The sequence below is a fragment of the Manis pentadactyla genome, chromosome 7, assembly GCF_030020395.1.
Source record: "Manis pentadactyla isolate mManPen7 chromosome 7, mManPen7.hap1, whole genome shotgun sequence".
Classification (NCBI taxonomy): Eukaryota; Metazoa; Chordata; class Mammalia; order Pholidota; family Manidae; genus Manis; species Manis pentadactyla.
The window spans coordinates 15,587,210-15,599,373 of NC_080025.1; the positions used below are offsets into that span (position 1 = coordinate 15,587,210).

Genomic DNA, 12,164 nt, shown 5'->3' on the forward strand with positions numbered 1-12,164 from the left:
TTTCTTTCCTCAGCTGGGGAAGTTTCCAGCTATTGTTCCTTCAAATATGTTTTCCACCCCTTTCTCTTTCTCATCTTTCTGAGACTCCTATATTGTGAATGTTAGAACATTCTATGTTGTCCCAGAGTTCCCTTAACCTGTTCTCATTTCTTTTTATAATTTTTTACTTTCTGCTGTTTAACTTGAGTACTTTCCATTACTGTGTCTTCCAAATTACTGATCCATTCTACTCCTCTAATGTGCTGTTGATTGATTCCCTCTAGTGTATTTTTCACTTGGTTTATTGTATTCTTTATCTCTGATTGGTTTTTATATTTTCTGTCTCTGTGAAAGTTCTTACTGAATTGATTCACTGTTTTCTCAAATCTGTGGAGCATCTTATAACCATTTATCTCTTTGTCAGGTAGTTTGTTAAACTCTGTTATATTTAGTTGTTTACCTGATGTTTTGTCATATTCTTTTGTGTCAAGCATATTATTGTATCTCCTCATTTTTTTTGACTCTGTGTGTTTGTTTCTATAGGTTGGGCAAAAGCACTACCTCTCCCATTCTTGAAGGGTGGCCTTGTGTAAGAATGTACCATTGGTAGACTGTGTGTCTGGTGGTTACAGCTGGCTGGCTGGAGGCCAGTTGGGCATGGACTGGGTGTCTCAGTCCAGGGCTCCCAGGGTATGGGACAGGGGTTTCCTGTGTGGTTGCCAGTCAGGGCTGCCCTTGCAGGGCAGCCAGAGTTGAAAAGCTCTAAGTCCAGGGAGCTCCCAGGTGGGTGAATAGCTGAACCCTCTCTGACAGGGCATCTGTGAGCAGAGAGCTATGACCTGGGGTCTCCTGGGTAGGCACCAGGCCAGGCCATGCTGATGGGGTGGTTGGTGGTGGATATAGGCATTCTGTGGTTTCCAGGGAGGCACTAGGCTGAGGTCAGGCAAATGTGGCAGCCAGGGATATAAGGGGCAGTGGTAGGGTGAATCTACATGATCACTGGGCTAGTACTACAGTGGTGGTACAGCTGGTGACAGGCATGTTTGGGTGTAGGCAGGGGCTGGGAGGTCACCTCCTTCATGCCTGGAGCTGGTGTGTTCACCCTGATCTATGTGAGTAGGGACTGTGAACAGTGTCACTCGTGCTGCTCCTCCACACTAGGAGGGCCTAGTGGGGGGACACGGAAACAGTGATCACCATGCTCCCCTTCATGCTAGCAGTGTCCAGGGACAAGTAAACAATAGTCCCTACTCTGCTCTCATTTTTGAGAGGTGTAGATTGGGTGTGTATGTTGGAGGAGGTGGGCTCAGGTTCTTTCTACAGTACCATCTTGGTTAGACTAGCCTCCTCTATATATCTTTTGACTCCCCCAAAACTTAACTACTAATAGTCTCTTGACCAGAAGCCTTTTGAATAACATAGTCAATTAAGATATATTTGTATGTTATATGTATAATATACTGTATTCTTACAGTAATGTAATTTGGAGAAAAGAAAATGGCTTTTGAAATGTTGCAAATCTCCAAAAATTTTTCCAATATATTTATTGAAAAAATTGAAGTATAAATAGACCTGTATGGTTCAAATCTGTGTTGTTCAAGGGTCAAATGTAGTGACAGATTTCAAAAATACACATACGTAGCAAATGATGTCTAAAGTACTATGGCAATTGATTGTCCAAAGAGTATAAGTCTGGCTCTGTTTCCTGTCATCTATAGGAGAAATCTTAAAATGTTGATAAAAATACTAGATAAAATTGATTATTATGTAGTATCAATGACTTACTCTGATAATTTGTATCTTGAATACTTTACAGCTGATCATTTTAACCCTCAAAACCTGAGTGGGCAGGCAGGGTGCATGCCATGAATAAGGGGAATTATATTCTGTATGACAGTTCCAAAAAGAAGTTCTAAGAAAGTCACATTAAGAAGAAATAAGTAACTTGGGTTTCTTTAATATTAAAGATACCTGAAGCACTGTAAACAATGCAGAATAACTCTCAGAAGTGTACATTATACATTTATATTTATAGAGAATTTATAACATTATTTTTCTAAAGGATAATTTTATTATATCCAGAACCACAATTTTTGAAATTAAGAATTCATTATTATTCTAGGAGAGACTGTGGTCTATTATGGTTATGATTTTTAAAGATCTTATCTTTCAGGGATACCTACTCAAGTATCTATGCATGAAATGAAATTATATTGGGCACATATTTCCAAAGAATCCAGCAGCAGGTAAAAATGACTGGCAGACAGAAGAGATAAAAGAAAACTGGTTATGAATTTACAATTGGTTTGAGTTTGGTGAGGGTCACATGAAGGGTATCATTACATTAGTTCCTCAAAATCTGTATATTTTCCAGGAGAAAGAGAAGAATGTCATATTTTCAAATAGTTTTTATCTTCACCAACCTCATACTAAGCCTCAGAGATGCATTTTTCAAAGTTGATCTATTACAGGATTTCTCAGCCACCAAGAGGAAAGGGAAGGCAAAAAACTGAGTTGTGTACATTCAGAAGCAGTTCTAATGCTACTCATTTAACTGCACATCAGTTTCACTTCTAATTTTGTGGCAAACAGTGCCCAGCATTCTAATAAAATGACTGCTGGGTTCTTAATGATGTTTTAATTAATCTCTTCTGAATTAAATTAAATTACCATTGATGAGACACTGGTTACAAAACGGATCCTATTTCCTCCTGTGGCATTACATACTATTGCCATAACAGTATTAAAAGTTGAAAAAATAATTTATGCATGTATATTTGATGTGGTAGGTACACTGTAGTTCTTTTTTTAATCAACACTAAACCATACCTCATCTTAAAAAAAAAATCAACATATTGTACATGTGCACGTGTGTATGTATATGACAAAGTAAATGAGAAGCAAACATATGTTTAGATTTACAAAAAGAATCCTGCCCTTTCTTACTAAACACTAAACAATTTCTGATTCCTATATAAATAGGACTAAAGATCAGTATATTGATGCTTAGAACATGCACTTACCACTTGTCCGTTGTGCGGGTTCTTATGAGCATATGGAGGTCCACGGATATGATTCCACATCTGGCCAGAAGTCATAGCAAAGACTATACACTGGAAAACAGGGTGCAATGTTAAAATGTGTAAAGCAAAGAATACCAGAATACTGTATTTTTTAAAATAATGGTCATGACACTACCTTTTAAAAATCATGTATCAGCTCGCCCATTAAAATGCAAGTCAACAATGGTTGGATTGGACTTAAATCTTTAAAACTGGAAGAGGTACCCAAGGAAGTAAATGTAGACAGAACAGAGTCGAGCAAGAGCTGAACCTCTGGTCACTCCAAATAAGAAACGTAGTAGATGAAAATGAACAAGCAAAGGCAATTAAAAAGGAGCAGTCAGAGAAGTAAAATCACAAGAGTGTGGCCTACTGGAAGGCAAGTGAAGAAACTGATTGAGGATGAAGAGACAATCGTGTGAATACCGATGAAAGTTCAGTGAGATGGAGATCTAGAACTAAAAATCAAATTTAGTTTCCTGGAAAATACCTGTGCCCTTGACAAGGGCATTTTCAGTGGAAGAGTGGGGGCAAAAGCCCTATGAGAAAAGAATGAAAGAACATAGACAACTGTTTCAAGGAGTTTTGCTGGGAGGAGGATCAGGTGCTGTAACATCTGGAAGTGAAAACAGTGTTACATCCCTTTAGGATGAATATTGGGATGTCTGCATTGATAATGAGAATAATTCAGTAATAAGAGAAAAAACAACCGTGAAAGAGGAGAGAATTATTATCAGAATCACTGAGCAGAAAGAAGGGACAAGATCTAGAACACAAGTGCTAGTCTTAGGTAAGCAGAACAGTTCAGATGATACAGCAGCACAGATGCCAGAGGTCCATACATAGAGTGCAGTGGTGGAAGGAGGCTTGTATTTAAATGGGATAAAAACAAATCTTCATTTTCACTCTAAGTAAATATATCTAATTTCCTTCAACTATGAATATAGGAGAAGGATCACAATAGTTTTAGCAGTGTGTGCGATTTTTGTAACTAAGGGAAATAGGTATTTTCACAGTAACATTTTCAGATTACAACATAGTCAATACTTCAAAATACTGTTTATACTCCTAACTACTTCAACATTATGGTAGTTATTAGATCCATACAAGGTCTTGCGATTTAATGCATTAAGAAGGAAACAATATTACAAATTTTACTAACACATATGAGAAAATGCTCAAATTCTCTTTAAAAAAATGAGATGTTAAAATTAAATAACAATGGCCATACTATCTAAGGTTTGTTATATAGTTTAAAAAATTCATTTTAATACATATTCATTCAAGATTCCAAGAACTGGTTCAATCAAACAAAATCAGGCTTACACGTGGTATACTCTGCTGAGTCATTTGAAGTATGTACCTACAGTATTATAATTACATGTATTTACAGTATTTATAATTATTCACATAACTGTGGCTATTTCTTTAAGCATAATTGATTTTTTTTTTTCGGTTTTAACTGAAATGTTCACCATTTCATAACTTTCGTTAATCTGGAAATTTTAACTTTTGCTATTAATATAACTATAATTTTTGTATTCGTTTGAAGTAAAATATACAAAAAAGGATGTGATTCATAACGGTACAGCTCAATGAATCTTTACAATGTGAACATAATAGCAGCCCTGAGATCAAGAAATGGAATACTATTAGAAACCTGAGTCCTCATGCCTCGTCCTAACCACTACCAGCACAACCCTCCAAAGGGGGAAAGGACATTTTCTTGAAAATGCTGCATTGTAAGTGTTACGTGCATACTCAGTTTTGGATACAACCAAACACATTTCTCGGGAGGTTAGACCAAATTTACATTCCAACTAGGAGTACATGAGAGTTCTGGTTGAGTCACATCCTTAGTGACAACCGGTACTATGCTTGTGTGCATGCACATGTGTGTGCGTTCATTTTAGCTGTTCTGGCAAAGGTGAGGTAGGTCATATTGTACTTTTATTTTGCATTTTTCTGATGAGCAATGAAATCGAATATCCTGTCTCATGTTACTGAAATTTGGACATTTTAGTAAAGTACCCAGCAAGTCTTTGCTCCCTTTTAAAAATTCAGCTACCTACCTTTTTGCTTTTGTTTTGTAAAAATTCTTTGTTTCTGGATTCTTTACGTTTATGGATACAAATCCTTTGTTAAATATATGCATGGCATATAATTCTTCACAGAACCTGTGGCTTGTCTTCCTTTTCATTGTCTTAATGGTGTGTTCTGGCAAACAGTTCTTAATTTTAATGTAGTTCAGTTTACTATTTCCTCTATTATGTTTACCTCTTCTTCTGTTGTTTCAAGAAATCCTTGCCCATCTAGAAATCATGAAGATGCATCCTACATTTTCTTCTAAAAGTATTAATGATCACATTCCACATCTACTTTTTCAATTATCTTGAACTGATTTTTTTTGCATATCCTGTGAGGTAGAGGAATTGAAATTCATTTTTTCCCCATTTGGATACCCAGTAGACGTTTCACCATGTATTGCAAATGTACCTACCCACTGCACTGCAAGGTCACTTTTGTTATAAATCATCATTATAAAATAGGAGTCTATTTCTGGACTGTCAATTCTGCTTCATATGCCTTTCTGTGAAACAGATACCACAAAGCCCTAATTATTAAATATCTGTAATAAATCTTCTCATCACTGAGGGTAAATTCTCCAATATTGTTCCTTTCCTTCAGTATTGTCTTTACTATACCCTTTACCCTTTTCATTTTCAGAGAGAGTTTAGAACCTCTGTCAATTCCATTGAAGAATCTGAGAATTAGTCAGAGGTCAAAATGGGCATCCTTAAACAGTGTCGGTTCTTCTATTCCATGAACACGTTGCATCTGCCATTTATTTAAGTCTTCTTAAAAATGTCTTGTTAGACTGACTAATGAATATTTTTGATGCTATGATAATGGATGCTTTTTTAAAAAATTCCATTTTTTTTTCTTTCATGATGGTATACAGAATACAATTGATTTTTGCATATTGACTATATTTATTTATCAACCCTTACAGAATTTACTCATCAAGTCTACTTTTTCCTAAAAAAACAACTAAATCATTTGCTAATAAGGTCAGCTTTATTTTTTCCAGCATGGATGTTTCCATTTTTCGTTGTTTTTGTTTTGTTTGTTTTGCATTAATCCTCTGTTCAGAGTCTCCAGTACATAGGGAAGAATAGGCATTGTGTGTTATTCTTTACCTTAGGATTTTCAGTAAATCACCAAATACGATATTTATGGCAAGTGTCTTAATCAGAGTAAGGAAGTTCCCTTCTGTTTTTTTTTTCTATTTACTGATGGGCACTAAATCTAATAAATGTTTATACGCATGTGTTAATTTGATCATGAGATTTTAATATAGATGATATTCATATAGTATAATGATTTTGATAAATTTTCACATTAAACTATCCTTGCATTACTGAAATGCTATTATCATTTTTATTATGGTATTATCATTTTTGATAATGTTCTATTATCATTTTTATTCATTGCTCTGATTTCCAGTATTTTGTTTGGAATAATTGTATCTACATCCATGAAAGAGACTAGTCTATCATTTTTCTATTTTTAAAATAGAAATTTTTATTTTAAAATAACTTTGATTTTAGAATCAAAGTTATTCTTCTGAAAATAGAGAAATGCCTCGTTCTCTATTTACTGTTTTTTATTCCTTTATTATGGTTTTTTAAATTAAAGTATCACTGGCATACATCTTACATTGGTTTCAAATGTACAACAAAGTGGTTCAACAATGACCCATATTATCAGATCCTCACCCCTCCAGTGCAGTCACTGTCCATCAACGTAGTAAGATGTTACAGAATCATTAACTGTGTTCATGCTGTACTACCGTCCCTGTGACCAACCTATATTGTGATTGCGAATTAATGTGCGCCTTAATCCCCCTCCCCCCCACTCTCCCCAACCCCTCCCCCTTGGTGAACCACTAGTCCCTTCTCGGTGTATACGAGTCTACTGCTATTTTGTTCCTTCTGTTTTGCTTTGTTTTTGTACTCCACAAATAAGTGAAATCATATGGTATTTGTCTTTCTCTGCCTGGCTTGTTTCACTGAGCATAGATCCATCCATGTTGTTGCAAATAGGAGGATTTCTTTTCTTTCTATGGCTGAGTAGTATTCCATTGTGTATATGTACCACATCTTCTTTATCCATTCATCTATTGATGGACACTTAGGGGGCTTTCCTACCTTGGCTATTGCAGATAGTGCGTTGATGAACATGGGGCTGCATACGTCTTTCTGAATCAGGGATTTTGTTTTCCTTATGTAAATTCCTAGGAGTGGAATTACTGGGTCATGCATAAGATTAGTATTAACTCTTAAATGTGTGGAAGAATTAACCACTTTATGCGAAAGTTTTAACACTGGATTCAATTACCCTAATAGAAATTAGAGTATGCTGATTCTCTCTTTATGTTAGTTTGGTTTACTGGTTTAAAGGTGTCCAATTTCTTTAATATTGCAAAGTTTATTAGTAATGTGTAATCACCTTGACCCAATCAAGGAATGTACTGAGTCATAGCTGGGTGATGGCTCTGATAAAGCTCAGTCTACCTCTGACTGACCTCAGACACTGAAGGTTTTCAAGTAAGAGTCCCGTAGGTTCTGAATTGTAATTTTTAATTCACAGAACTGCACAATACCCTGTTCTGCTTTTCAGACTTTCTGCTTAGGGCTTTAGCAAACATTCTACATGTGCTTGAGGCTCATGAAGTCCCTGCCAAAGCCCTGCTTGCTTTTCTGTTTTATCTTAGTAGACATTTGCAGGAAGTACACTTGAGTTTCCACTGTTGCCCAAATCAACGATTGCTCACAGGGACAAAGTAGCTGCAGATGACGACTCACTCCCCCCAGGCTTTTCTTTGCAGGAGTCTAAGCCCCTACGGTTCACACTACCTCGGCAGATCGCCAGTGCTCAAACAGATTATTCATTGTGATTTTCCTTTTAAATTATTCTAAACAGAAGCAATGGTCTGCTTCATCTCAATCGAAAGCAAAAGTCAAATTTTGATGTTTACCAGGCATGTAAATTTCACACTCTTTTTTTCTTTTGGTTTTATAATCCTACAATACTAACCTTTGTCAGAGAGATATTTTTGTAATATATAAGGATAGTCAATACCCCATGCAAATATGAATAAAGTTACTTGGAATACAAATGTAACCAACCTTACTAAACTGGAAGCTATCTAATTTGACATTCAACAACAGATGAATAGTCAACAGACCCACATTCAAGCTGGCTCCTCATCTACCATGTCAGAGTACCTTTAAGTCTCACAATTTCATATTCTGTACTTCTTTAATACCAAAATAGCCAAGAAACTACTGCAGCATAAACTGAAGTGATCAGAAGCTGAAATGGAAGAACCAACACTGAATGCAGATACAACATGGCACAAGGAAGTACAATCAACAGTACACTCAGGTGTCTTAAGTCCATATAATATCAGAAGCTATTCTTATTGAGCAATGGCTTCAGGCCATAGTCGGAATAAAGACTAATGCTTTGCATTAAGGCAAAAGCTACTCAGGTATTTATTGCAGTTAATAATCAAAGAACACCTTTTACGGTAGTTCCTTTTGGGAGGTATTCTCATTTCCACGTGTTTTTTTTTTTTTTACAGTTGTTTAGTACACAGTAGGCTTTCAAACTCTTGTTTAATGGTCAGTAATTGGATAAATGTGAATAAACATTGAAAAGGTGAATGTACTGAAACACAAATCTTTATTCTAAAACTGATTGAAATGTAAGTAATATAAGTTAAGGTGATAATTCTGGCCATGACTTACAATGCCATAAATACCAGTGAACATAACAACTGTGTGTTTAAGTTTCCTAAACCTAACTGTATTTATCCATTTAACTTTTACTCATTCAACAAGTATTTTCTACATGACAGTAACAATTCTAAGCACTGGGAATACAAAAAAAGATACAAATCCATACCTCACTGTAGTGAACAATACGTCTAGCATTTACATAATAGGCAGGCAATTTAGTAACAGTGAACTGAACACAACCACATGGTATCTTTCTCTCATCTGAGGGTTTCCATACCTCTGGTACAGAACTAGAACTGCACTGGCCATAGGGGGTTTCACAGGAGATTTAACATAAGAGGTTTCATAGGGGAAACCTACTTTCATATTTTATTAGTGAGAAAAAGAAAATAATCATTACATGCTTTCAACTCTTTTGGGTTTATATTTGTAATATAATAGACATATTATGCAGTTCACAAAGGTCTGAATGCAAAAATTTTAGTTTTCTTCTGTAAAACAAATGTAAATAAACCTCCAGTTTTAAAATGTCTTAACTAGCTGAGTACTAAAGAAGCTGATAGTGAAAGGGAAAAATTAAGTAATAAATGTACAGAAAAAGACTATCCTAAGTACATCTTTACATTTATTTTTATTGGAATATGGTTTATATACAATATATTGCTTTCAGATGAACAACTGAGTTATGATCAATTACATACATTATTAAATGCTCACCATTGTAAATGTAGCTACCATATGTCACCATAGAAAGATATTACAATATTATAAGCTATATTCCCTATGTATACTCCCATGTCTGTGACTAAATTATAATTTGAAGTCTGTACCTCGTTATCCCCTTCACCTATTTCACCCATACCTGCTCTCCTCCACCCAGGCATGATAACCAACTGTCTGATCTCTGTGTTTTTAAGTCTGTTTGTGTTTTGTTCATTTGTTTTCTCAGATTCTGTATGTAAGTGAAACCATATGGTATTGCTGTTTCTCTGACTGACTTATTTCACTTAGCCTAATACCTTCCAGATCCATTTTGTTGCAAATGGCAAGATTTCTTCCATTTCTGTATCTGAGAAATACTCCATTATATAAGAGTTCCATGTCTTCTTTATTCATTCACCTTCTGATGGACACTTAGGTTTTTTCCCTATCCTGGCTATTATACATAATGTGGCAATTAACAGGAGTGCACATAGCTTTTTGAATTAATGATTTAGTTTTCTTTAGGCAGATTCCCAGGAATAGAATTGCTGGGTCATGTAGTATTTCTACTTTTTGAGAAATACCCATATTGCTTTCCTATGTGCCTGCACCAATTTGCAATCCCACCAGCAGTGTACAAGGGTTCCCTTTTCTCCACTTCCTCTCCAAAACTTGTTATTTCTAGTATTGTTGATACTAGCCATTCTGATTGGTGTAAGATGATGTCTCATTGTGGCTTTGGTTTGCATTTTCCTGATGATTAGTGATGTTGAGCATCTTTTCACGGGTCTGTTGGCCACATGTATGTCATCTTTGGAGAAATGTCTCTTCAGGTTCTCTGCCCATTTTTTAATCATATTATTTGTTTGCTGTTGAGTTGTATGAGTTCCTTACATATTTTGGATATTAGCCCCTTTTCAGATCTGTCATTGGCAGATATATTCTCCCATTTAGTAGGTTACCTTTTAGTTTTGTTGGTTATTTCCTTTGCAGTGCAGAAGCTTTTTAGTTTGATGTAGTCCCACTTGATTATTTTTGCTTTTGTTTTCCTTGCCTGGGGAGACAGATCCAGAAAAAAAAATTTCTAATGTTGATGTTCAAGAGCCTATGTTGACTTCTAGGAGTTTTATGGTTTCTGGTCTCATAGTTAGCTCTTTTGAGTTTATGTGTGTATGGTGTAAGACAGAGAGGTCCAGTTTCCCCAAGACTATTTATTGGAAAGACTGTCTTTTACCCATTGTATATTCTTTCCTCCTTTGTCATATACTGATTGACCATGTAGACATGGTTTTATTTCTGAGCATCTGTTCTGATCCATTGGCCAAAGCAATCTTAAGAAAGAAGAACTCCAGTTTTGTTGTTCTTTCTCAAGACTGCTTTGGCTATTTGGGATCCTTTGTGGTTGTACACAAATTTTAGGGTTATTTGCTCCAGTTCTGTGGAAATGCCACTGGGATTTTGATGGGGATTACACTGAATCTGTACATTGCTTTGGCTGAATGGCCATTTTAGCAACATTAATTCTTCCTATCCACAAGCATGTGAATAGAGCATTGGTCCATTTTCACTTACAGTGATCATTGATACATTTATAGTTATTGCCATTTTGATCAATGTTTCCTGGGCATTTTGGTTTTCTTCAGTGTTATGTTTGGATTCCCTTCTCTTTGTTTTTTGTGTATCCATTATAGGGTTTTGTCTTGCGGTTACCATGGGCACTTATAAGATATCCTACATATAAAGCAATCTATGATGAGTTGTGGTAATGTAAGTTCAGCTGCACTCTGACACTTTATTTCCCTTCCTCCACATTTTACGTAGATGATGCCCTTACACCTTTTCACCTAGTGATCCCCTTAACTCATTTTTAGATGTAATGATTACACTATTTTAGTCTTTTAGACCTTCATACTAGCTTTCAAGTGACTGATATATACTACTTCAGGTATATGTTTGTTTTTACCGGTGAAATTTTTGCTTTTGTATTTTTCTTGCTTCTAGTTAGGGGTTTTCTTTTCCTCCTAAAAAAGACCCTTTACCATTTCTTGTAAGGTGGTTTAGTGTTAGAGAACTCTTTTAACTTATGTTTATCTATGAGGTTCTTTATCACCCTTCCCGTTCTGAATGATACCCTTGCTGGGAAGAGTATTCTTGGTTGCAGAGGTTTTTACGTTCGGCACTTTGGATGTATCATGCCATTCCCTTCAGGACTGCAGAGTTTCTGCTAAAAATCAGCTGACAGCCTTATGGGGTTCCCCTTATAGATAACATGTTTCTCTAATCTCTTTCGGCTTTAAGATTCTTTGTCTTTGATCTTTGACATTTCCGTTACCATGTGCCTTGGTGTGGACCTCCTTGGGTTTATCTTGTTTGGGGCTCTTCCTGCTTCCTGGACCTGGATGTCTTTTTTGTTTCCTTAGGTTAAGGGAGTTCTTGGCTATTATTTCTTCAAACTTTTCTACTCTTCTCTCACTCTTCTCCTTCTGGAACTCCCATACTGAGAATGTTTGGATATTTGATATTGTCCCAGAGCTCCTTTTCTTATCTGTCTTTATCCTATTTCTTCTGCCATTCACTTTGAGTGCTTTCCACCACTTTGTCTTCCAGACTGCTA

The 12,164-nt window shown here is 35.9% G+C and overlaps 1 protein-coding gene and 1 long non-coding RNA gene across 7 annotated transcripts in view; one reads left to right on the top strand and one right to left on the bottom strand.

Moving 5' to 3' along the window:
* TUSC3 (tumor suppressor candidate 3) overlaps positions 1 to 12,164 on the bottom strand; it is a 193,907-nt gene that overhangs the window by 82,108 nt on the left and 99,635 nt on the right. For all 6 annotated transcript variants that reach the window (XR_008998701.1, XM_036894311.2, XM_057505148.1 and 3 more), the window contains exon 6: positions 3,003 to 3,092. Coding sequence is in view for 5 of the 6 variants with exons in the window: in XM_036894311.2 (XP_036750206.1) it covers positions 3,003 to 3,092 (90 nt within the window). In the remaining variant the exon portion in view is untranslated. The remainder of the gene's footprint in view (positions 1 to 3,002; positions 3,093 to 12,164) is intronic.
* The window catches only part of LOC130684420 (uncharacterized), a 65,316-nt gene that overhangs the window by 33,868 nt on the left and 19,284 nt on the right, over positions 1 to 12,164 (top strand). The gene's annotated exons all lie outside the window — the stretch shown is intronic.